Source organism: Guyanagaster necrorhizus (assembly GCF_019112545.1).
Source record: "Guyanagaster necrorhizus MCA 3950 unplaced genomic scaffold BT62scaffold_17, whole genome shotgun sequence".
Classification (NCBI taxonomy): Eukaryota; Fungi; Basidiomycota; class Agaricomycetes; order Agaricales; family Physalacriaceae; genus Guyanagaster; species Guyanagaster necrorhizus.
Window position 1 is genome coordinate 309683 of NW_025064896.1, and position 19701 is coordinate 329383.

Consider the following 19701-nt stretch of genomic DNA (forward strand, 5'->3'; position numbering starts at 1 on the left):
AAGCGGTTGCGAGATTTGTTTTCTTCGAATTTCAGCTTCCGGTGCTTGATTTGGATTGCAGTACCTTTAACGGCGGCGTGACAGCCTTCTATCGGCCGTACGGACACCTCAGAGCCTTCCACATCCATTGATTTCATGCGAAGAGGCTAAAAATTTCCCACAGCCTTTTTTTTGATGGTCAATTTTTTTTTGCCAATTTATCAGGAAAGAATCAGCCATTCTATGAAGCGTCAGAAGGTCGCACTGACTAAAAACTGGTTAAACCTCGGGTCAGACATGTTCTCCCGTACAGTCTCTCAGCATCATTACGGCGGGACCACGGCTCCAGCGCGGCTCCAAGAAGCCCAAGTCGTCTTGAACTTGATTTGCAGGGGGGCTACGCATGGTATTCAGGATCGTTTGATTCCGAGGGTCGACTGGCATGTGTGTACATATGAAATAGAACGGCAGGTTCGTTCCGTGGACTTTGAGACGATGTGAAGTACCCTGAGTCTGGGCACGCAAGGCTCGGCCGAGAATGATAGCAACCGAAGAAAACGCCGATTCTTGCGGGTAGGTATACAACGCTTCAGGCGGTAGCACGAGTCTTACCCTGAAAGAAACACAACTTTGAGAATGGCACCAAAGCTTAGCTTGACTCCATCATTGCACTAGCGTTGCTGATAGCGGTTCCATAATTGTCTGAGAGTGTTCTTTCGCGGTTCTGTTCTGCTCTGATTGACAAACAAAAATGGAGCGGCAACAATGCAAAATGAAACTCCCATGCTGGAAGCCTGAGAGAGCAGAAACATCGAATCCACGCTCATTCTTTAAGGTCGCCGCGTTATAACCCCCTCAGGCCCACGAATAACGCGGAGAACTTTTTAAATGAACAGCATCGATTCGTGTTTCTGTTCCCTAGGTGCTATCAAGTAAAGTTCATTCACACTTCGAATCGAGAGATTGATTCATGTCGGGTGAAATTGCAAGGGAAAGCGAGTATTTCAAGCCTGAGACAAAACTCGGGATGTGTTGAGCATAGATAGTAGCGTGTGATGCCTGGATACAAGATCTTGTCAGCACCTTATCGAGAGAAACAAAGACAGGAGAAGCTTTGCCCAGTCCCTCGCCCTTGTACCTAGGCTCTACATCGTTCTGGGTGTGATGAAAAAGTGTTGAGGTGACTTGAAGGTAAGTGCGCCACTGCCGACGGGCCTGAGCGGGTTACAGGGACACAAAGCGCCACAATGACAGATACCCGATATTTTCTGTCCCTCCAAAGTCTAGAACTTCATCCGAACGATGTTCAGTATTTCATCGACAGACTTCTACAAATCGAAACATAGGACACCCTCGGAGATTACTCTGAGACATAAATCTGTCGTGAAGTTCAGTGAGGGAACGATATACCTAAATCGAAAAAAAATGGTAGTACAGAGGATGCTGGGTGTGATCAGCCAAATATATAAGCCATCAGAGGCATCGTTTATGGTTTAAGAAGTTGTCGGAGCGTTTAGATACAAGGATTTCTCGTACGTTTTATGGTTTCGTCGGTGCTGATTGAATTGGTACGAGGAATGGGAAGACGAAATCTGCGAATATCGGGGCCAATTCTCGGTACCGGACCGATTAGACCGATGTGACGCTGTCACATTGGAGGTCACGGCTTCCCAAATCGATTCCTCTTCGCCGTCATCGAGCACGACGAGCTCGCGCTCGAGGTCATTGTATGACACGATGAGTAAGACAGAAAGCCAAGCATTTTCTTTTCCTCGTCCTGCTTCTCCAACGAAGGAAGCGCTACGTCCCAACGCCCATCCCTACCCGATAAAGACGACCTCCACCGGGGTTCTTACTCGCTCCAACTCAAATGCCTCGCCGCAACAGCAGAGCACCGCCCACCATTATGTGCCCAGTTCATCGCCCGGCCCATCGAGGTCGAACTCGTCGCCGAAACTAAATGGTCGCGGGCATCGATACAGCCGAAGCCTAAGTTCGGATCTCCCACGACCATTGCCCATTCCACCGCCGTCTCCTTCACACAGTATAGGTGACGTCTTCAGCGACTCGACGAGCGAGGGTTCATCTGATCGGAAGCCCAAACGGTCGGAGACACTGCCTACGCCGCCTGGGGTAGGGCCGCGGCGCCTGCCTGCGCTGGATGATCTCCCAACGAACCCAAAGTCTTGGACGCCTTCCCAACTGTCTCTTTACCTTTCCACGACGTTGAAGGTGCGGTCTGGCGAGACCTTACAGCTCCCAGCGCCTGTAGCTCAGGATATTGCCACGTTTGTCAGGGAGAGCAGAATCACCGGCAGGTCTTTCCTCCACATGAAGGAAGAAGACTTGGAACAGTGTGTACAATTTACTTTTCTTCTTCGACTTTGAGACCGAATATCTCTAAAGGTTCCAAATCAACAAACTCTGGCGTTCTGCTCTGCTTTCAGCCTCGCGGAGTCTTCGTCAGAATGTCCTCAAAGGCCGTATCTGGGGCTTCGGTAATGGCATAGATGGCTCCCCGTACTCTGTTGTCGATGTATCTGACGATGAGCACACGCCAAATGGCCATCTACGCAGGAGATCTTCCTCACTCAGTGAAACATATTCATCGAATCTTTTCGTCAACGGCTCGGCTTCATCTGAAGACTTGGAAAACATTGACACGCCCATACGTCGAAGCCTCAAGGGAAAGGCCTCTGGCGGTCGATATCGGAACGGACGCGTCAAAGGTATGGTAGAAACCTTTGAGCGAAGTAACAGCGTCGATGAGGGACTTTCTGATGGTCATTCTCCTCGTGAACGGAGCGGGAGCAATGCGAGCACCAGTAGCGGGAGTAGTATTTACGAAACCGCTGATAGCGCTCATGCCACGGTCAAACCGCGTCCACTGCCTGCGACGCCTTCGGACTCCTCCCTTTCTGTGTCTCCCCCCGAGGAGGAACCATCAATGGAAGCGCTTCTTGCTAATTCCCACCTGTCATCGGTATCGCCGTTCACGGAACGACTTGATAGTTCCTCTGTCACAAAGCGACCAAAGAAGCGGCGTGGAGGAGCTGTAGGTGTGCATGCCTGGGAGGCGGAAGCTGAGGACAATGCCGATGGGGAGGGTGGCGTACAAAGGGTTACAGTGAAACGTGTTCTTCCTGTTCCTGGTACAGGTGTGGAAGACCTCTTCGCGCTGGGCCCTGTTGCGAAGACAATGGTAGACGTTGGCGTAGGACCTCTTCCCGAGGAACCTGTGCCCGCCGTTGATGCTCATGCGCGAGCGCAAGTGGAGGAGCTCGAGAAAGACCTCGAAACGACGAAACAGCTTATCGAAAAGCTCAAGTTGCGATTAGAGGCTGTGGAGAAGGATGTCGAGAGCATGGAGAAAGCAGAGGCGGAAAGGGAGAGAGAGGCAGAACTGAAGGGGAAGGAGCGACAAGAGGAAAAGGAGCGAGCTCAAGCATACCGGACAACTCAACTTGAACCTCAGACATATCTAGGAAAGATCTTCCATGCGCTATTCGGTGCTCGTTCGATGCCCTTCAATGGTGGCGAGCGTCCGCGCTTCTTGACATCATCTTACTACGAAAGATTCGTCGAGCCTACTACGCTCAGTGGACTGCCCTCTTATATCCTGCTGGTCGGCCTGGGAGTCTGTGCCGTCGTCCTGAGGGTGTTAATCCGCAGGAGCCTTATCGTCGTTCGGAGGCGATAACAACCCACAAAACCATTCATCTTGCGGATTATCTTTGTTTTGATAAGAACCTATTTCTTTCTTCTCGTGTTTATTTCATGACTTGTCACGACACCTTACGATATACTTATTGACTACGGCTAGCTGCTGTTCGCGCATTGACGACCTTGCTTTCTTATCTCTTGCTTTGTATGTATACATGGTTAGGTCTATGGGGTTTTCATCTCGAAACTCGGTATAAGAGTTCCTTGTATTTATATGTGAGCGCTCAATTACCTTTCTCACCGACGCAACGCAGAAATCTTTCTGCCTCTACCACGGTATCGTCGCATCCATAGCATGTTCCTAACCGCCAGGATGCAGATACCGAAATCCTTTTCATGCCCAGTGACAGGTTCCTTCGAGTCCACACTATTGATGGACTGGTCCGCGTTCAAACCCCCGAACCATACATTCAGTCTTTGTTTTGTTCATCAACCGACTCCGGTGGGAAAAGCCGTTTTTCCTCACTGCTGGTTTTAAGCGGTCGCTTCTGCAGGGATAGGCTTGTTTTATTTTGTTTCATTTGCTGTTGAATTTCGAGAGAGATCTTCGCCCAAGCATACGAAAAAACAAAACGAGTTGCAGCGTGGTATTTTCCGTTAGCTAGGTAACTTCGTTGCTGACTGGGACCACCGATTAAGCGATCGTACGTCTGGTGGCCAAGTCATTTCATCTTGAACATTGCTGTTTTCCGCTGTGTGAACGAGGGCATGGATCTGGACCTTCACATCACAGTTCCCCTTCTCACTGTATAGCTGTTAATCGATCAACACCCATTGATATTTCAGACGCTTCGCCATTCGGGCCTTGCCATCATAGATTAAGTCGGGCCATTAGTATAGTTACTATCACCAGGTCAAAAGAGAGCATGTATTAGCATTCAAGTCCTACGGGTTCTAGACATTAAACTACAGGAAGTACCGATATCTATACAGAAGCCTACAATTAATACACCAGGCTTTCCCAAAAAAAAAAGTGTGTACAGTACAACATATTACTCTTACATCAATAACCATTAACGAGGGTCGACGAAATCCAAAGTCGGATCCAAACCCCTCGCCAACTTCTCCATGCCCCTCACCAGCCCGCTCTTCTTCTTCCCTTCAGTGTCAGCCCCCTCATCCTGGTGAACCCTGTCCTTCCTTCTCTCCTTCCCCTTCCCCTTCCTCAGCACGCTACTCGACCTCCCCACACCAGCTCCCCCAAACAACAGTGACGGCATACTCGGACGACGCGCTGGGCCCTGTTCATGAAGCTGCGGCTCGTCCGACCTACTGTGTCGCAGCTCACGGCCATGCCCGTCAACTAGCTCATTCACATTCAGTGACCTGTACAGCGATTCGGAGGAAGGCGGAGACGACAGCGGAGGCGTCGCGGCAGGCGAGGAAAACGGCGGGACCGAAGTCACCACAGCCGAAGGCTCCATGGCCATCCTCTCAGACTGCTCCTGGTAGTAGTCACCTTCGTCCTCGTCCTCGGCCTCATACTCATCATCGTTCTCCAGCTCCTGTTCGCGCTCCTTCATAGCACTAGCTTGCCTTTGCAGATCGACCATCCACCCATCCCATTCGGCCAGCGATCCCGTATCGCTCTCTTCTTCCTCTTCTTCCTCCTCCTCTGTCGCATGTTCCAGGCCCCACATCAAATATCTCATGGCGCTGCCGATGTGTCCAACTCCGGCTTTACGTGCACGACGCACCAACTCCGTGCGCCATTCGGGGAACGCCAGTGCGCCGTAGTTATGTGGTACTGACGGAAGCAGCGAGGTCGGGTGAGTCGAAGTGGAGGTAGGCGGTGGGGTAGGCGGGATGGGAGTGTCAGGTGAGTCCAAGGATGGCAGCAGTGTGGAGACAAATGTCGATGCCTCGGCTATTGACAGAGTCTCATGCGGGAACAGACGGTGGAGCGTACGCAACAAGGACATATACCCGCTGTCTTCGAGCAGATCCAGGACGATCCATTCACCTATTTCAGAGGAATTTTCTCCTGATGGATCGATGGAAGGTAAATCGTCGTCATCTTCTGCCGAGCCACGGATTTTAATGGCTTTGTCGTGTCTATATCGATGGCGGGGTCCATAACGAAGGCCAAGAACGGCCTTGACATCATTGTCATCATCGTGATCATCACCCCCTTCGTCTGTTCCAGGATCGTGAGCAAACACGGGAGAAGACAGTGTAGAATCAGAGTCGTCTTCCCCATCTGGATTAGTCGAGTCTGAATCATGGCCGGTTTTGTGAGGTAGGTGAGATATTGTCGATGACCGTTTCCGGGTCCGTCGAAGGTCAATGGTCAACGCTGGTTGGAGGTTCTTGGCGGGAGATATTACGGTGAACGTCGTTGATGGCACAGCATCCTTCTCAGAAGAGACCGTTTCGACTACTGTTGACGTTGTGACACTCGAACGTATCTTGAACTTTGCGCAAATAATTCGCATCTTCGGGGTGACCTTTATGGCGCTCTTCTTAAGATGATCTGATCCGCGAATAGCTGTCAAATGGGACAGAAAAAGAGCGTTGTGTGGAATAGGATCCTTTGGCAAAGTTGAAAACAAAAGAAGAACAACATAATGAGAGCAGACTTACGGAACGGTCTTTGCACAATTGCATCTGACCTTCTCTGACCACCACCCACCGGTCTTTCCACTCAAACTTGCTTTCCTTCCCCCCGTCGCCCATCACGTTCTTCTTCTTCCCGTTCGGATTCGTGTTCACTGTTTTCACCCATCCTTCCCAATAAGGCTTCGCATATTCCGTCGGTGCCGTTCTCTGGAGTTTCAGCACAACACCAACGCGATGGACCTCGAAAAGCTCCCCAGGCTGAATATCATACCAAGCAAACGCGAAATCATCCTCCAAAATCTGCCCAGTTGAAAAGCGTAGCAGAGTGAGACGAGACGGTTCATATGCTGAGCGGTGATGGGGATGTATAGGCTCCGAGGATGAAGTAGATTTCATCTTACGTCTGGTCTTCGACTTCGCTGGAGGCGACGGTTCGGTGAAAGGTAACACAGACATGCTTGGAAGCTGAGCAGGTGGTTTCTGAACGTCGTTACCCTCAGCGTCAGCCTCGTCATCCTCCTCGTACCCGCTCCCGACCCTTGTACTGAATTCGATAGGAGATATAGGTCGAAGATGCTTCGGCGGTGCAAATACAATGGGAGACGGAGATCTGTGCCGTGGCTCTGGTACTTCAATGTCGACCTCCTCCTTTCCGTGGGATATACATTTTGATAGAATCCAGTGCTTTACCTGTTTCACTTTCCACGCAGGGTCGACGTGGGTGGTGAGCCATTGGTCGTATGGAACTACAAGAAACTGCATCATTTCTCTACCTGAGTAAGCGTAGGCAGGACGCGGCACTCACTGAATCTGCAAGAGATGAGGAGCAACAAAGCAGATTCGTCCATTGCCGCCGTCGTCGTCGAGAGGAAATGATCATCACTCGCCGATTCGCAATGAGAATACATCACGTGGTATAACGGGCGCGTCACGGTTTCAATCTCAAAGTCAATATTATATTATCTACACCCACCTAAAAGGGCGCTATGGTGTAGTGGCAGCACATGGGATTCTGATGTGAAATGTTGCTGACTATTCCCATAACCCAGGTTCGAACCCTGGTAGTGCCTACAATTTTTTTCGCGTTATCTACTGTCCCATTGCTAGCGTTGCGCACAAAACCTTCAAGGGGATCAGTTTACGCGTACCTCGTCTCCAGTCCCACACAAGTCTAGGATTACTTGAAGACACAACGGAAAGCATCAGCGTTCAAGTGATTTGGCCATAAGACGCCATTGCGGTGATGATCTAGCGATCTTGATCGGCCAGTCAAAATCCCACGAGGTTACCCAACTAACAGAAAATATTACACTACAACTCGTTTGAATTCGGTTTGCCTTTCCGCATAGATTTCTATTACAATTACATATGTGAATCATGATACAATACTTATAATTAAACTCAAACAGTCACCATCGTTTAATTGCCTCCTTCAGGCTTTTAGCCACATTTTCATTCCATCCATACGTCAACGCATTAGCGAATCCCACAAACTGTGTCGTCGCCTGCATAAGTTGCAGTACCCTCGACGTATGCCCCGATGCCTCTACTAGCCTATTACACAACCCCGGTATCCACAGCACGATATACGCTATAGGATACGCGTTCAGCAGGAGCACCCTTGCCACCTGCCTCTGCCTCTTCTCATCCATCGCCGGTATCGGCGATTGGCGCACAGAAGCACTGGACTTTCCCGGTGGGTAGTAGTGTGGCGTCGGGGGCGGTGCTTCTTCGTCCGAGACATCTGGTCCATCTACAGGTCGAAATTTCTCCGCGCTACTATCCCCGTCAACCTTATTGAACTGGGTCTGAGACACATGTATCTTGAGCTCTGGATCTCGCGGAGGTTCCGCGGAGACGGAAGATAAGTGCGACGGAATCGAAGCTTCCGTTGAGACCTGAATCTGGTTAGCGATCAGGAAGTTCATTGTTCGGAAACTCTTTCTGAGGTGGATGTATAGATATACATAGAGCCCTAGAAGAGAACCACTGAGAACACGCGGGTTCAAAACAAACGAAGAGGCCCACCGATTTCAGAGAATATGAAAAGAAATCGCCATGCATGGGTCAATACGTAGCGTAGATACGCTGGTTCAGTACGTATCCAGCTGGAGACATCAATCGTGAGCCAAAGGAATGCGACTCGACAGTCAGGAGAGGGCTCACCACCAATTGCCAGAGACCGCACTATAATAACCCTTTCCCAGGGCGACAAAACCTTGACTGCGGATTAGGATGCGCCGGAAAAAAGGAAAAGCCACCACCCACTTGTGATTATCGGCAGCACCCAGGTACTAGCGCAAACAACGGCGACCTTCCATCTTGTGCGTTTGCTCAACCATCCGTCTCTCGTTTCCGTCACGATGACTACAGTCACTATTGCGATTGCAAATATGGACGTGTCTGTAGCCTAAAGCTTGTACGATGGGCGAGGTATCGATGGCAGGGGCGGAATAGCGCTAACCTGAACAGACAGTTGTCCGATTAAACCGTTGGCAACGCATGCCGCGCTGTACTGTAGTGGGCCTTGGGCTAGCACAAAAGCACCTGAAATCCCGTTGTTGATGCCGTTCATAAAATCTAGAAGAATCGAAATAGTAGGGTTCGTGCAAAGAAACACTAGGAAAAAGAGGAGATTCTGAATCTTACCTGCGACAGCGAGATTGAGGATGAGAAGATGCCGATAATGTCTCTTTACGGGAAGGAAGACGTAGCAGAGGATGATAAACCCAGATCCAAGAGCGGACAGAGTACTTCCAATGAAGTCTGCCGCAGCCAATGCGAGGGCGAAGTGACTGAGAGCCATCGTCGCATGGGGGATAAAGCGACATCTGCAAGATCCTCTTTTTGTACCAGATGAACGGAAATGATAATCGGGTATTCCGAACCCACGTTCTCGTTCTGTCAACAGCCCTGCAATATAGCACTTTTCCATCGATCACCGGATGATACGTCATCCGAGCGAGACCAAGTTTACTCGAGCCAATAATATCTTGGTTAGGAGCACGCAGCTAAGAGCAAGGCACTGAAAACTGACTGGTAACCGTCGTTCAGGAACCTTGACGTCCGTTCAGCTGCAGGCCAAGACTATGAGGGGAACTATATACCTTGCCTGTTCGTGAATCATGAGCGAAAAGAACAGCGGAATTCACAAGCACCCACATCAGCAAAAATGGAAGAGTTTCTAGAGAAAGAACCCAGTGAAGCTCGAGATTATGATGGCCCGAGCTCTCATCGTGGCCGAAGCGTCCCGCGGCCCTCCGATTTGATCTGCACCCCAATCACAAGAAGCAAGGACCGTTGACATGTCTGCTTGACATTTTCCACTGCCCGAAGGATATTAGTGGCGCAGGACGCTTCGCGAAACGATATCCCTTTGAAACGCTGTGAAAACCCAAGTCAAAAGTCCACACGCCTCAGGCTCGCGTTTGCGTCGATAATTGCGTTCGAAGGATATGTGCCACACCGTGTATAAATGCATTAGCGAAAGTTCGGAAGAGTGCACAGAAAGAAAGTTTCTCTCGTGAGTGGCTCGATACCAGGGACATCGACGTCTACCAATAATTTTATACTTTGCAATTAAGCAACCGTCGTGTCTTTGATTTCCGTCCTGGCGCCAGGGATGAAGGGGAAAGGAGCTCTGGTTGTTAGGCACGAAGTCATGGTTTGCTTTCTTCAAAATAATGTGTCGTCCGCGGAGTGACTGCCGTCAGGGCAACATCGCATTTCTGCGATTCTGGTCTCGGCAAGGGTCGTGTAATTCATCCACGCTAAGTCCCCCGGCTTGAGGCCATCTCGATTCTGCGGCGAAAATGGACAAGCACAGAAATCAGCACCTTTGACTGATAAGAGAACAGGTAGATGCAGGAGAGGATAGCAATGATTCCCAAGCTGTACTTCAGTGTCTGCACCCTGAGAACCAGCACCTTAAGACACATTACGGATGTATTCAAATTATCCAAATCACAGTTCCTTCTGTGTGGAAATCTTGTGTCAAGACTCCTCGCCCAGAGCATTTCAACCAAAAAGCGCCACTGAAGTGTGCATAAGCGAGTGACTCTTCGATCTAGTAGCAAGTAATTCGGCGAAGCTTGCCAGATGGTTTCCAGACATTATGACAGGCAGCAGACTTGCTTTGGAAGATTGTGCAGGAAAAGTATAAAGATGCAAGTCTGGTGGACAGTAGACGTCTTTTGAAAGAAAGTGGCAATGCCCAAATTGGAATTGGCGATAAATGTCTCACAGCACAGGCACGTCCAAATGCTGGTCCCGAACTGCGCGTTATCAGTACGAGCGCCGATACATGCCATTTATACCTTATCGACGATAAGTAGAGACAATTCACCAGCATATCCGCCTTGCCTTCGAGGTATTTACTTGCTAGATGATCAAATTTGGCACCTCTCGAAAAGAACGATGGGTCTAACCAGACATCCTTGTTGTTGTCGGAACAGTTTTAGAAATGAGGACAGCCCCACCGGATGTGTGTTGCAATCAACGTGGTTACGAGGATTTGGGTGGCAAGTGATAGAGACCATGTGGCTTGCAGCCAGTTGAGAACATCGTCCACCATATGAACGTCTAATAGACTGAGATGAGATATGCGGTAAACGGAAATATAACGGCAGACTGGATACTCATCCGAAAGATACTGCGTGAGTAGTAGCTGCGTCGCCTCTACTTCCTCGTGGAGATCCAAAGTTATACCAACTATCGGTGCCCCATCTACAACGTTCGAAATACTGTGCACAATCTACGGCGAATGCCGTCTCGCCCAAATGACGATAAACTTGTGGGTGTCACCGTTGCAAGTTTCGGTCTATTCTAGTCTAACAGCGCCATGAGATGTCATTGGAATATAGTCCACCGATATTCTGAGAAATTGAAGATTACGTTTTGGCGCCTTGCTTATTGCGATGTTAGTAGCACTTAGGACACTATGGACAAATGCAGGTCCTATCTCAGCCTCTTGTGAACATATAGACTTTGCATTTCTGCCGACGGCAGTCGGCACTAATACATCCACGGAATAAGTCTGTATGGAACCCTCCGTGCCCAATCCTCCCACTCCTTTCCAAAAGCCTCCTTGAGCATCTTATCCTCCTTGTTCATTCTCGGAATCAAGGCTATGCGGACTAACACCATCGTGAAAGCCCAAGCAGACAGCCATCCGACGGCAGTGGTGCCGATCCAGCTGGATAACCACGACCCTTTACTCAAATGGGAGCCCACGGCGCCTACCCCGCATAGCACCGCGCCAACGTAGCTCGGGTGACGCACGACGGAGTACGGCCCGTGGGTGATGAGTTTGTGGTCCTTCCGGATGCTCAGTTCGAACGTGAAGAACGAGGACATTATGCGGTAGCAGTACACGCGCAGAGATGACCCGAGGATCGCACATGACCAGAAGAAGAGGTAGGGCTTCGTAAGCTGGATGTGGTCTGGGGGTGGGAGGGGGATGTATCCAGTAGGTAAAAGGCCGTTGGTGGAGAGAACAGCGAGCGTTTCGGCTGTGCAGAGAAAGTAAAATGTTGCCTGAAGGGAGATGGTTATTAAATTTTTGTGAGAAAGAGAACGGTGGAGACTAGTACACGCGCCAGATTGTGACCGACCTTGGTGAAGGTCGCAAGGGCAGGTGCTGCGCGTTCGATGTCGAGGCCTTTGAAGGGGATTTGCTCTTCTGCAGGCGCCAGGTGAGGCGGTGTCATTGATTTGTGGACACCATAAGTCGCTGATAATAGAAAGGGAAGCCTTAGAAGGCTACTAGTGCTCATCGTGGGACCTGGGTAACACGAATGTACTCAATCCTATGCATAAGAGATTGTCAATTGGTGGAATTTATGTGCATGAGAAGGGCATTTACCTGCTAAGTATCCGAGTCGTACGACTTGAAACTTGACGAAACTCACGCTCAAGGATGTACCAAGTGTACAGTGTATATTCGCCCAATGCCGCTGTCTCTCGCTTGTGAGCATGGATGCGAGACGAAAATTCAAAGATCAACTACCGAGGAGGTAATTCCGAATCAACTTAAAACTGAGAACTGGAGATGACGAGATAGACAAAGATGTCAAAAGTTATGCGTCATCACCCGTGGGACGTCACCCGCGGGCCGCGGGACCAAAAGGTCTCGATCAAAACACAGCCGTACTTTTCCTATTTCTCGATTTGACCTTTTTTTTTTCCCCAAGAATTCCAGTCAATGACGTGCGTATGTTCCATGGACTGTACCAGAAGTGCCTCTGTGCCGTCCCTCTCTGCACTGACGATGTAGGCGCTTATTAGCTCGATTATATCGCTTGAATCCAACGATTTGGTTGGCGGCTATCTGGATCTCGAGTCATTACCGGACGCCATAGTTTGATAATTCAGCGCACGCTATATAGGCACCAGGCGGCGGCACAGTGATGAAATAACTAATTTTACTCCCTTCCGTAAGTCGTCAATATCTTTCCGTTTCACAGCTACACAACGGCTTAGCGAGTATATAAGAGAAACAAGGCACCTCTTTCTATTCCAAAGCTAACCCCATACTCCCCCGCATGATGCTAGACGAAGGCAAGCCCCCCTATTGATTCATCCAACGTCCCTTGTCCTGACTCACCAATCTTCTAGCACTAGATTTTGGCAAACGTGCCTCGGATGCAAACAGTTTCTACGGGTATGTCCCCGACAGAGGGATCTCAATCCTTTTCTTGGTCCTCTTTTCTGTATCAACCTGTACGTGTCCTCATCTCGTGGTCGAACACGCGCCTGTCTCACCCTCCGTAGTACTCCACACGGGCCAGGCGATCTTCTCTCGCGCATGGTGGTTGCTGGCCACCGCGTTCCTGTGCGGCCTCCTCGAGATTCTCGGATGGAGCGCACGCCTATGGTCCAGTTCCAACCCTGACCTCGCGGGTCCTTACGAGATGCAGTATGTTCCACTGCTCATCCTGACTTCGGACTGATAGTATGAGGATAGATTGACGTGTACCATCTTGGCACCGACACCGCTCCTGGCCGCCAACTTTGTCATCCTCGAGAAGCTGATCGAGCGTCTTGGAGCCGGGTACAGTCGCCTGAGCCCCAGAGCGTGTGAGTTATTTCAAGTGCCACGAAATGGGCCCGGCCCCTCTTTTCGCCTCGTTCATTCTCCGGGCTTTAGATCTTATTTTCTTTTGTTCTTGCGATATAATATCTCTCGTGATACAAGCCGTTGGTGGAGGAATGGCAGCAACGGCTGTATCCCAGAACACAAGCCCCAACAAGGTCTATCGGAATCTATCTTTCCTTCTTGGGCATTGCCATCTAAACTCTTCGTGGTCCCGCAGGGAGGACATATCATGCTAGGCGGTATCGCCTTCCAAATGGGTACGGCCCATCGATTTGTCAATTTCCAAGACCCTCTCTCTGACATGAAGCAGCTGTCATCACGGTATACGCCATCTTGGGCAGCGAGTTCCTCATAAGATACTTGGCTGATAAGCCTATTCGCGGGCGCGACATCACCAAAGGTCATTTGAACATGAAATTGAGATTCCTCACCGTAGCTCTGGCCTTCAGCACGGTTTGTCTGTTTATTCGGTAATGTTCTTCTTTGTCCTTGGAAACATGGCAGCTGAATTGACTGTCGTGCAGAGCTGTATATCGTACCATCGAGCTCTCCGATGGGTGGTCGGGAAGAATCATTACCACCGAAGTCTATTTCAGTAAGGCTTTGTTTTGTGTCTTATCTTTGGGTCGCCGTCTCACCGAATATCTAGATGTTCTCGACGGGGCGATGATTGTCCTGGCCATTTATACCTTCAACATATTCCATCCGACACTGCTACTCAAGGACAAGGCCAAAGCACTAGAAGAGAAGCAAGAGAGAGACGTCGACGGGGACACTGTAGTTGCATAGGCAACCGTTTTGATTAAAGCTTCTTGCATTTACACTGTTATCTTTCCGTTTTACATACACGCTCCTTATTTACAAGATAAATTTAAAGTATGAGGATGAAGAGCTACTGAGGGCACGAGTGTGAGCACAAAAAAGACGAGAAGCCACTCTCGGTGTCCCAATATGCTCTGTACGAGCCGCCGAATGGTTGAACGAATATTTCAAGGGCGAGATAAGGATCCTGGTTAGGTATAGTGTTGACAGCCTCAATCACCTGCCCAAGCATAATACTGGCTTTCCAGCGCTTCTCGGGAAATGACAGTGGGGCATGCAGGGAGAAAGACGGAGCCAAATAAAGAGAGGAGAGATTATGTAACGATTTGATGGAGTGTAAGAGATCCGACTGGTAAAAAAAGAAATTAGCGAATAATGTTCTACGCAGGTAGAAGAGGAAGATTGACTGACCACTATGCTAGGTTCAGTGAGATCGCTAATATCCGAGAGGCGCACAGACATGGAGAGAGAGACCAAACGACGACACTGCAAGACGGGTAACATGGTTGAGTCCTGAAGCGACCACGTCCCTTCAAAGGTTGGCAGAATGCTGAGGGAATCTAAAGTCGCAGAATGATGAGGTAGAACTTGAGAATAGAACTTGATTCCAAGCTCGTCGTACACTGCATTGTCTCCAGGCACCTTCAATCTGATTGCTTCCACGTCGGTGTAGGAAAGCAGATAATCCAAAAGCGCCGCATCAACATCGTCGATATTGAGGGAACGGAGATGAACGTTGTTTGCTTGTATGCCAAACCAGAATCCGGGGGGAAGGTTTCCGGTACTTGACAGAACGAGGGATGTAAGCGACTGGAAATGAGGATGGAGGATGCTAAGCGGCGGGACAGATAAATTGTGGATGACCAGAGATTCCAATCTCAACGGGCGATGGAGGTTTTGAAATAAGCTGCCTAGAGAACCCATGGGACCATTCGTTCCGTCTGCCAGAGAAAGGAAAGATAAATTTGGGCTATTCTCCAAGATACTGGGCAGGCTATCTCGGATGAAGTCATCCCATGGCGGTCGACATAATGAAATATCCATGAAGGTGAGATTCTTCAGTTGAAAGCGAGGGACAGGAGTGAGCATCCTGCTCGTCATGTATATGGTGAACTTTTGTAGAGAAGGTAGTCGAGAGATGCTTAATATCAAAGCCTCAACGATGGTATTGTCGATATCTTTCACACTGGTCCAACTGCAAGATAATTGCTCAGCGCCTGAAGGAAGTTAAATGTAACTCACTAGACAGTTGTAACGTTTTCGAGTGACACAATCGCCTTGGACAATCCTCTTATGATATCCTTCGTCGAATTCCGCCACGCATTATGGTCTGCGAAGGGAAATACTAGAGGCGAAGGATGGGTCAGGCGCAGCACCTTGACGTATCTCCACATATCTGTACTCCGCATTGCTAGTTCATTTAGCATATTCCAATCCAACATCTTGGCATCGTTGGAGAAATTTATGCGAAAAGTGGCAAAAACAAACTCGGTAGTGACGTCATGAAGCGGTTTGCAGACGAGACGAAGATTCTTCTGAGTATCATGGCTGAGCTACAGGCAAAGTTAGGACGGAAAATTTCAGTGAGAAAACCGAGGGGACTCACCAGGGCCGAAATCTGTAGGAGAAGCTCTGCTGGCAATTGCAGGAGCATGAAGCACTGACGGTCGGGAAGGAAGAATCGAATTTGGCCTGGCGTTGTATGTTCTTGTTGTCCTGAGGCCGCTGGAGTCCGGCTATCCCGGGTGAGTCGAACAGCATTTCTCGACCTGGAACCCAGGGAAAGACACTCTCAGCCTCGCGGCTGGGAATGTATAGTTAATGTTTTTTCAGTAGTATTTTGTTAATCTTTCGCTGTCCACCGAACTTACCTCATAGTACCATTACTCATCTAGTGCAGTCCCCGCTCTAAAGTTATGAGAAAGCAGCAGCGTCTAATGATGCGCCTGAAGATTCTAAGCGCCTTATGCTGGCGGAAGTGTTCTGATTGCGAGAAACGCCTTTTCCATGTCGTTTTTCAACGAAAAAGAGTCGGCCCTAGCAGTGAATATTTGAATATCAAATTTGACCCACGACGCGTCGTGAGCACGTGAGAGGACCCGACCAGTCTTCCTCTTCTTACCGTGCACGTTTCTTAGCTGGCTACCACTACGTGCCACGTCGATGCCTGCTGTTATCCTGTACCGCAACGCAATCATGTCTGGTGTCTGGGCAAGTAAGGACTACAGCGCTCAGTACTTCAGTATTCCGTTGCTGAACGCGGTAAGAACTCTGGTCGGTATTCTCAAACTCCCTGACATGCCTTCCTCAGCCTGATTGTTTACGATAATAATTATTCATACTTATCTCCTGGCTTACTCAGGTTGTACTGTCTCATGTTGATAGGTGTTAGTCTATTTTGGCCTACATAGATCGTTGTAAAGGCGGATTCCAAGGCTAGGGAGCGTTTTTGCAGAGCTCTGCGTGGCTCTCGAGGTACCCACAATCTATGTCGATACGGAGCTCTGCTCTTCCATGAAGATGGGCTGCCGGTACCATCTCTGTCTCAGTGCTGACCCTCGGCTGAGGCTGATTCATGAGAGTCATCGGCTCCGGCGTCTCTTCTTCATTTTCACCTTCATCCCGCATCCCTAGGTGAGATGAGCTTTGCCCTCTCACTGTCATTCAATTCTGACTGCCAATCTCAGGCATCGAGGTTCCGCCTCTTCCCTCTGTTGTCAGTAATCCCTGTTGCCTGGTGAGGCTTCACTTCTTCTCTCATCTCAGAAATGGCTCATTCAAATAGTCTCTGGCTTCACTACATCTAACAAAATCTCATCTAGTATTACCGCGCTGTTATTGTACAAGTCACTAGCGATTTTTTCTGTCCCCCTCCCACCTCTCCCTTGTATTACTACATAGACGTGCCATTCACGTGTCGCAATCAGATCGAGGGTGGTTTCTAAGGCCCTCGTTATTGCCCAATCGTGACGACGGCCGAATCTTTTTTTTTTGCTCACTAATCGAGTACGATGAATAATCCATCTTCGAGTCATTCTCAGGGCCCGGAAAAATATTCAGCTATGAAAGTGGCTGATGATGAGGAGAGTGCATCATTCTCCCCTTCCTTCACCTAGACTTGTATCGCTATGGTCCAAGACATTTTCCGCGACTCTACCATTGGTCAGGTTATCAACTACATCTCAAGTGGTGGTATCTTTCCCTACACCGACCAACGGCCCGACTTTAAGGTCCCTTCACATTTCCTCCATCTGGCATCTCAAAGGCCGTCGACAGTCGTTTCCCCAGACTCCGACGCGACAATGCTATGCGGTGACCTGGAAAAGTGTAGAGGTGCATCAACGCCGGGAGTACAGCTCACAAGGGAATCCACGTTGGCTGTAGATCTAGGTGTGGAGATGGCAGAACAGATCGATGTTGCTCTTCGCTCCGATCCATACGTAGTTGGATGGTATGGGGACGATGATCAGGAGAACCCAAGGTTTGCTTCATTTCTAACATGTTTGAATGTATCTCTCAATTCCATTTCCAGAAATTGGTCTCCCGCGAAACGTGCATTTGTCGCGTTCAGCATCAGCCTCTTGACCTTCAGTGTGTACATCGGCTCAGCTATCTACACGCCGTCAATTCCCGGCCTGATGACTGACTTCAATGTCTCTCAGACCACTGCTACTCTCGGTCTCACGCTCTACATTCTTGGTAAGTTGATCCGCATTCCAGTCCACACCATCCTAACGCTCTTAATCAGCGTACGGTATTGGACCCATGTTTTTGGCACCACTTCAAGAACTTCCGGAGATAGGTCGTAACCCGGTTTACATGGCCACCTTGTTCCTATTCGTCGTCTTCCAGATACCCGTCGCGTTCGCCAGAAACATAAGCACAGTTCTGGCATTCCGCTTCCTCACCGGATTTGTTGGCAGCCCTGTGCTCGCTACAGGAGGCGCATCTGTGGGGGACATATACCCTATGCACCAGCACGCATACGTGCTGGGAATCTGGGCGCTTGGAGCTATCGCTGGCCCCATCACTGGCCCAGTTATGGGAGGGTTCGCAGCACAGGCCAATGGATGGAGGTGGCCTCAGTACGAGCTCATCTGGATCGCCGGTTTCGCGCTCATCTTCCTGACGCTGCTTCTTCCCGAGACATACGAGCCAACAATCTTGCTGAAGCGCGCGCAGCGGCTCAGGAAGCTAACGGGAAACCAGAAGTTGAGCTCCCAAAGCGAGAAGGATAAAGAGGGCGAGACTCTGGGAGCGGTGATGCAGGAGGCGCTGATCCGTCCCTTTATTCTTGCGAAGGAGCCTGCTTTGATGTTTGCAAATGTCTACCTCGGATTTGTCTGTGAGTAATGTTCATGCTGACATGATACAATACCTGATTGACGATATTCCTATCAGACGCAATCTTTTACCTGTGGTTCGAGGCCTTCCCGCTTGTATTCACCGACATCTACAACTTCAATCTCGGTCTCAGTGGCTTGCCTTTCCTTGCATTCGCCGTCTCTGGCTCTATTACAGTGAGTGATTTCATTTTCTTCGTGTCCTGGTGCTGACAACCGTTCTCTAGTACACCGTATATGTTTTCTATCAAAAATACCACATCGCACCTAGATATGCCAAAGCTGCTGCAGCGGGTGTCGACATTGCGCCCGAGATCCGCCTGGAGATTGGATTGACCGCAAGCATCTTCATCCCAACCAGCGTTCTCATCTTCGGATTCACCTCGAAGGAAAGCATCCATTGGATCGTTCCCATTATCGGCGCCGCACTCTACCTCCCTGACATCTACCTCACCTTCCAGAGCATCTTGACATACATCACATCAGCGTACCCCACCTACGACGCATCAGTTCTCGCTTGCAACGACTTCTTCCGCTCCGCCATCGCCAGTGTCTTTCCACTCTTTGGACGTGCATTCTTCGTCAACCTTGGTTTGGGCCCAGGCTCTGCCATACTCGCTGGCATCTCTTTCCTGCTTATGCCGGTGTTTTGGGTATTCCTATCTATGTACATGTCGTTCCGCAAGCTGACCTTTTTCGTTCTAGTCTCTGTGGAAATGGGGCCACGTCTTGAGGCGACGTTCGGCTTACGCAGCCAGCCCATAAACAGGGCTCGCCTCTCAACGCCTTCCACTATTTTCGTCAGCTTTCGCTGCTGTCTTCGCACTCTGAAATGAGCAAAAGCATGTCAAATGGCAAGAATTTGTTATGACCTGGTGTTGCAAAACAACACAAGTACATGAAGTTAATCTTACATAAGCTTAGACAGTTTTGCCCTGAGTCGACAGTCAATTCTCCTTAAGCAATTGACCGTCGCACTTAGGCAAGTAGTAGTTATATGTACCTTTCAGAGAAGTTTTATGAGTAATTACAGGATCATCGATGCGGCAGAGGAAGCCATCGAATCGAAAGCCCAAAAGAAAGGTTTTGTCTTGTGTGTGGTAGTCCTCGGACCTAATCATTCCGTCCCAGACATGCAGCCACCAGTCGTCCCACAAGTTCCCAGAATAATATTGTTTG

The 19701-nt window shown here is 49.5% G+C and overlaps 8 protein-coding genes and 1 non-coding gene across 9 annotated transcripts; 4 read left to right on the forward strand and 5 right to left on the reverse strand.

The window, feature by feature from the left end:
* Positions 1 to 1653: 1653 nt before the first annotated feature.
* Positions 1654 to 4046, forward strand: BT62DRAFT_995167 (uncharacterized protein). Its single transcript, XM_043190510.1, has 2 exons — positions 1654 to 2333; positions 2386 to 4046. Exons 1-2 carry the CDS (start codon positions 1717 to 1719, stop codon positions 3677 to 3679), a joined length of 1911 nt encoding a protein of 636 aa, XP_043038146.1. The 5' UTR covers positions 1654 to 1716; the 3' UTR covers positions 3680 to 4046.
* A 503-nt stretch (positions 4047 to 4549) lies between these two features.
* Positions 4550 to 7123, reverse strand: BT62DRAFT_995168 (uncharacterized protein). Its single transcript, XM_043190511.1, has 3 exons — positions 7067 to 7123; positions 6286 to 7007; positions 4550 to 6233 (listed from the first exon to the last, which is right to left on the reverse strand). Exons 1-3 carry the CDS (start codon positions 7107 to 7109, stop codon positions 4716 to 4718), a joined length of 2283 nt encoding a protein of 760 aa, XP_043038147.1. The 5' UTR covers positions 7110 to 7123; the 3' UTR covers positions 4550 to 4715.
* A 118-nt stretch (positions 7124 to 7241) lies between these two features.
* Positions 7242 to 7331, forward strand: BT62DRAFT_t120. Its single transcript has one exon. It is a non-coding gene; the product is annotated as a tRNA-Gln (tRNA).
* Positions 7332 to 7639: 308 nt separating this feature from the next.
* BT62DRAFT_933684 (uncharacterized protein) lies at positions 7640 to 9239 on the reverse strand. The gene is made up of 6 exons (XM_043186596.1): positions 8911 to 9239; positions 8726 to 8841; positions 8530 to 8671; positions 8428 to 8479; positions 8290 to 8369; positions 7640 to 8236 (listed from the first exon to the last, which is right to left on the reverse strand). The coding sequence occupies exons 1-6, from the start codon at positions 9065 to 9067 to the stop codon at positions 7671 to 7673; spliced, it is 1113 nt and encodes a 370-aa protein (XP_043038148.1). The 5' UTR covers positions 9068 to 9239; the 3' UTR covers positions 7640 to 7670.
* A 1989-nt stretch (positions 9240 to 11228) lies between these two features.
* On the reverse strand, positions 11229 to 12340 carry BT62DRAFT_218336 (uncharacterized protein). The gene is made up of 4 exons (XM_043180098.1): positions 12269 to 12340; positions 12125 to 12215; positions 11874 to 12068; positions 11229 to 11796 (listed from the first exon to the last, which is right to left on the reverse strand). The coding sequence occupies exons 3-4, from the start codon at positions 12033 to 12035 to the stop codon at positions 11275 to 11277; spliced, it is 684 nt and encodes a 227-aa protein (XP_043038149.1). The 5' UTR covers positions 12036 to 12068; positions 12125 to 12215; positions 12269 to 12340; the 3' UTR covers positions 11229 to 11274.
* Positions 12341 to 12396: 56 nt separating this feature from the next.
* BT62DRAFT_933687 (RTA1-domain-containing protein) lies at positions 12397 to 14250 on the forward strand. Its single transcript, XM_043186597.1, has 10 exons — positions 12397 to 12695; positions 12754 to 12819; positions 12877 to 12981; positions 13033 to 13177; positions 13226 to 13338; positions 13409 to 13512; positions 13575 to 13614; positions 13668 to 13827; positions 13882 to 13952; positions 14007 to 14250. Exons 2-10 carry the CDS (start codon positions 12807 to 12809, stop codon positions 14144 to 14146), a joined length of 891 nt encoding a protein of 296 aa, XP_043038150.1. The 5' UTR covers positions 12397 to 12695; positions 12754 to 12806; the 3' UTR covers positions 14147 to 14250.
* On the reverse strand, positions 14174 to 16070 carry BT62DRAFT_995171 (uncharacterized protein; the record flags this gene model as incomplete). The annotated part of the gene is made up of 5 exons (XM_043190512.1): positions 14174 to 14528; positions 14591 to 15374; positions 15422 to 15732; positions 15786 to 15948; positions 16051 to 16070. 5 exons carry the CDS (start codon positions 16068 to 16070, stop codon positions 14250 to 14252), a joined length of 1557 nt encoding a protein of 518 aa, XP_043038151.1. The 3' UTR covers positions 14174 to 14249.
* Positions 16071 to 16499: 429 nt separating this feature from the next.
* On the reverse strand, positions 16500 to 16997 carry BT62DRAFT_933694 (uncharacterized protein). The gene is made up of 2 exons (XM_043186598.1): positions 16867 to 16997; positions 16500 to 16813 (listed from the first exon to the last, which is right to left on the reverse strand). Exon 2 carries the CDS (start codon positions 16805 to 16807, stop codon positions 16616 to 16618), a length of 192 nt encoding a protein of 63 aa, XP_043038152.1. The 5' UTR covers positions 16808 to 16813; positions 16867 to 16997; the 3' UTR covers positions 16500 to 16615.
* A 162-nt stretch (positions 16998 to 17159) lies between these two features.
* On the forward strand, positions 17160 to 19398 carry BT62DRAFT_933695 (MFS general substrate transporter). The gene is made up of 6 exons (XM_043186599.1): positions 17160 to 17660; positions 17712 to 17878; positions 17928 to 18524; positions 18581 to 18699; positions 18750 to 19175; positions 19228 to 19398. Exons 1-6 carry the CDS (start codon positions 17308 to 17310, stop codon positions 19285 to 19287), a joined length of 1722 nt encoding a protein of 573 aa, XP_043038153.1. The 5' UTR covers positions 17160 to 17307; the 3' UTR covers positions 19288 to 19398.
* Positions 19399 to 19701: the final 303 nt, after the last annotated feature.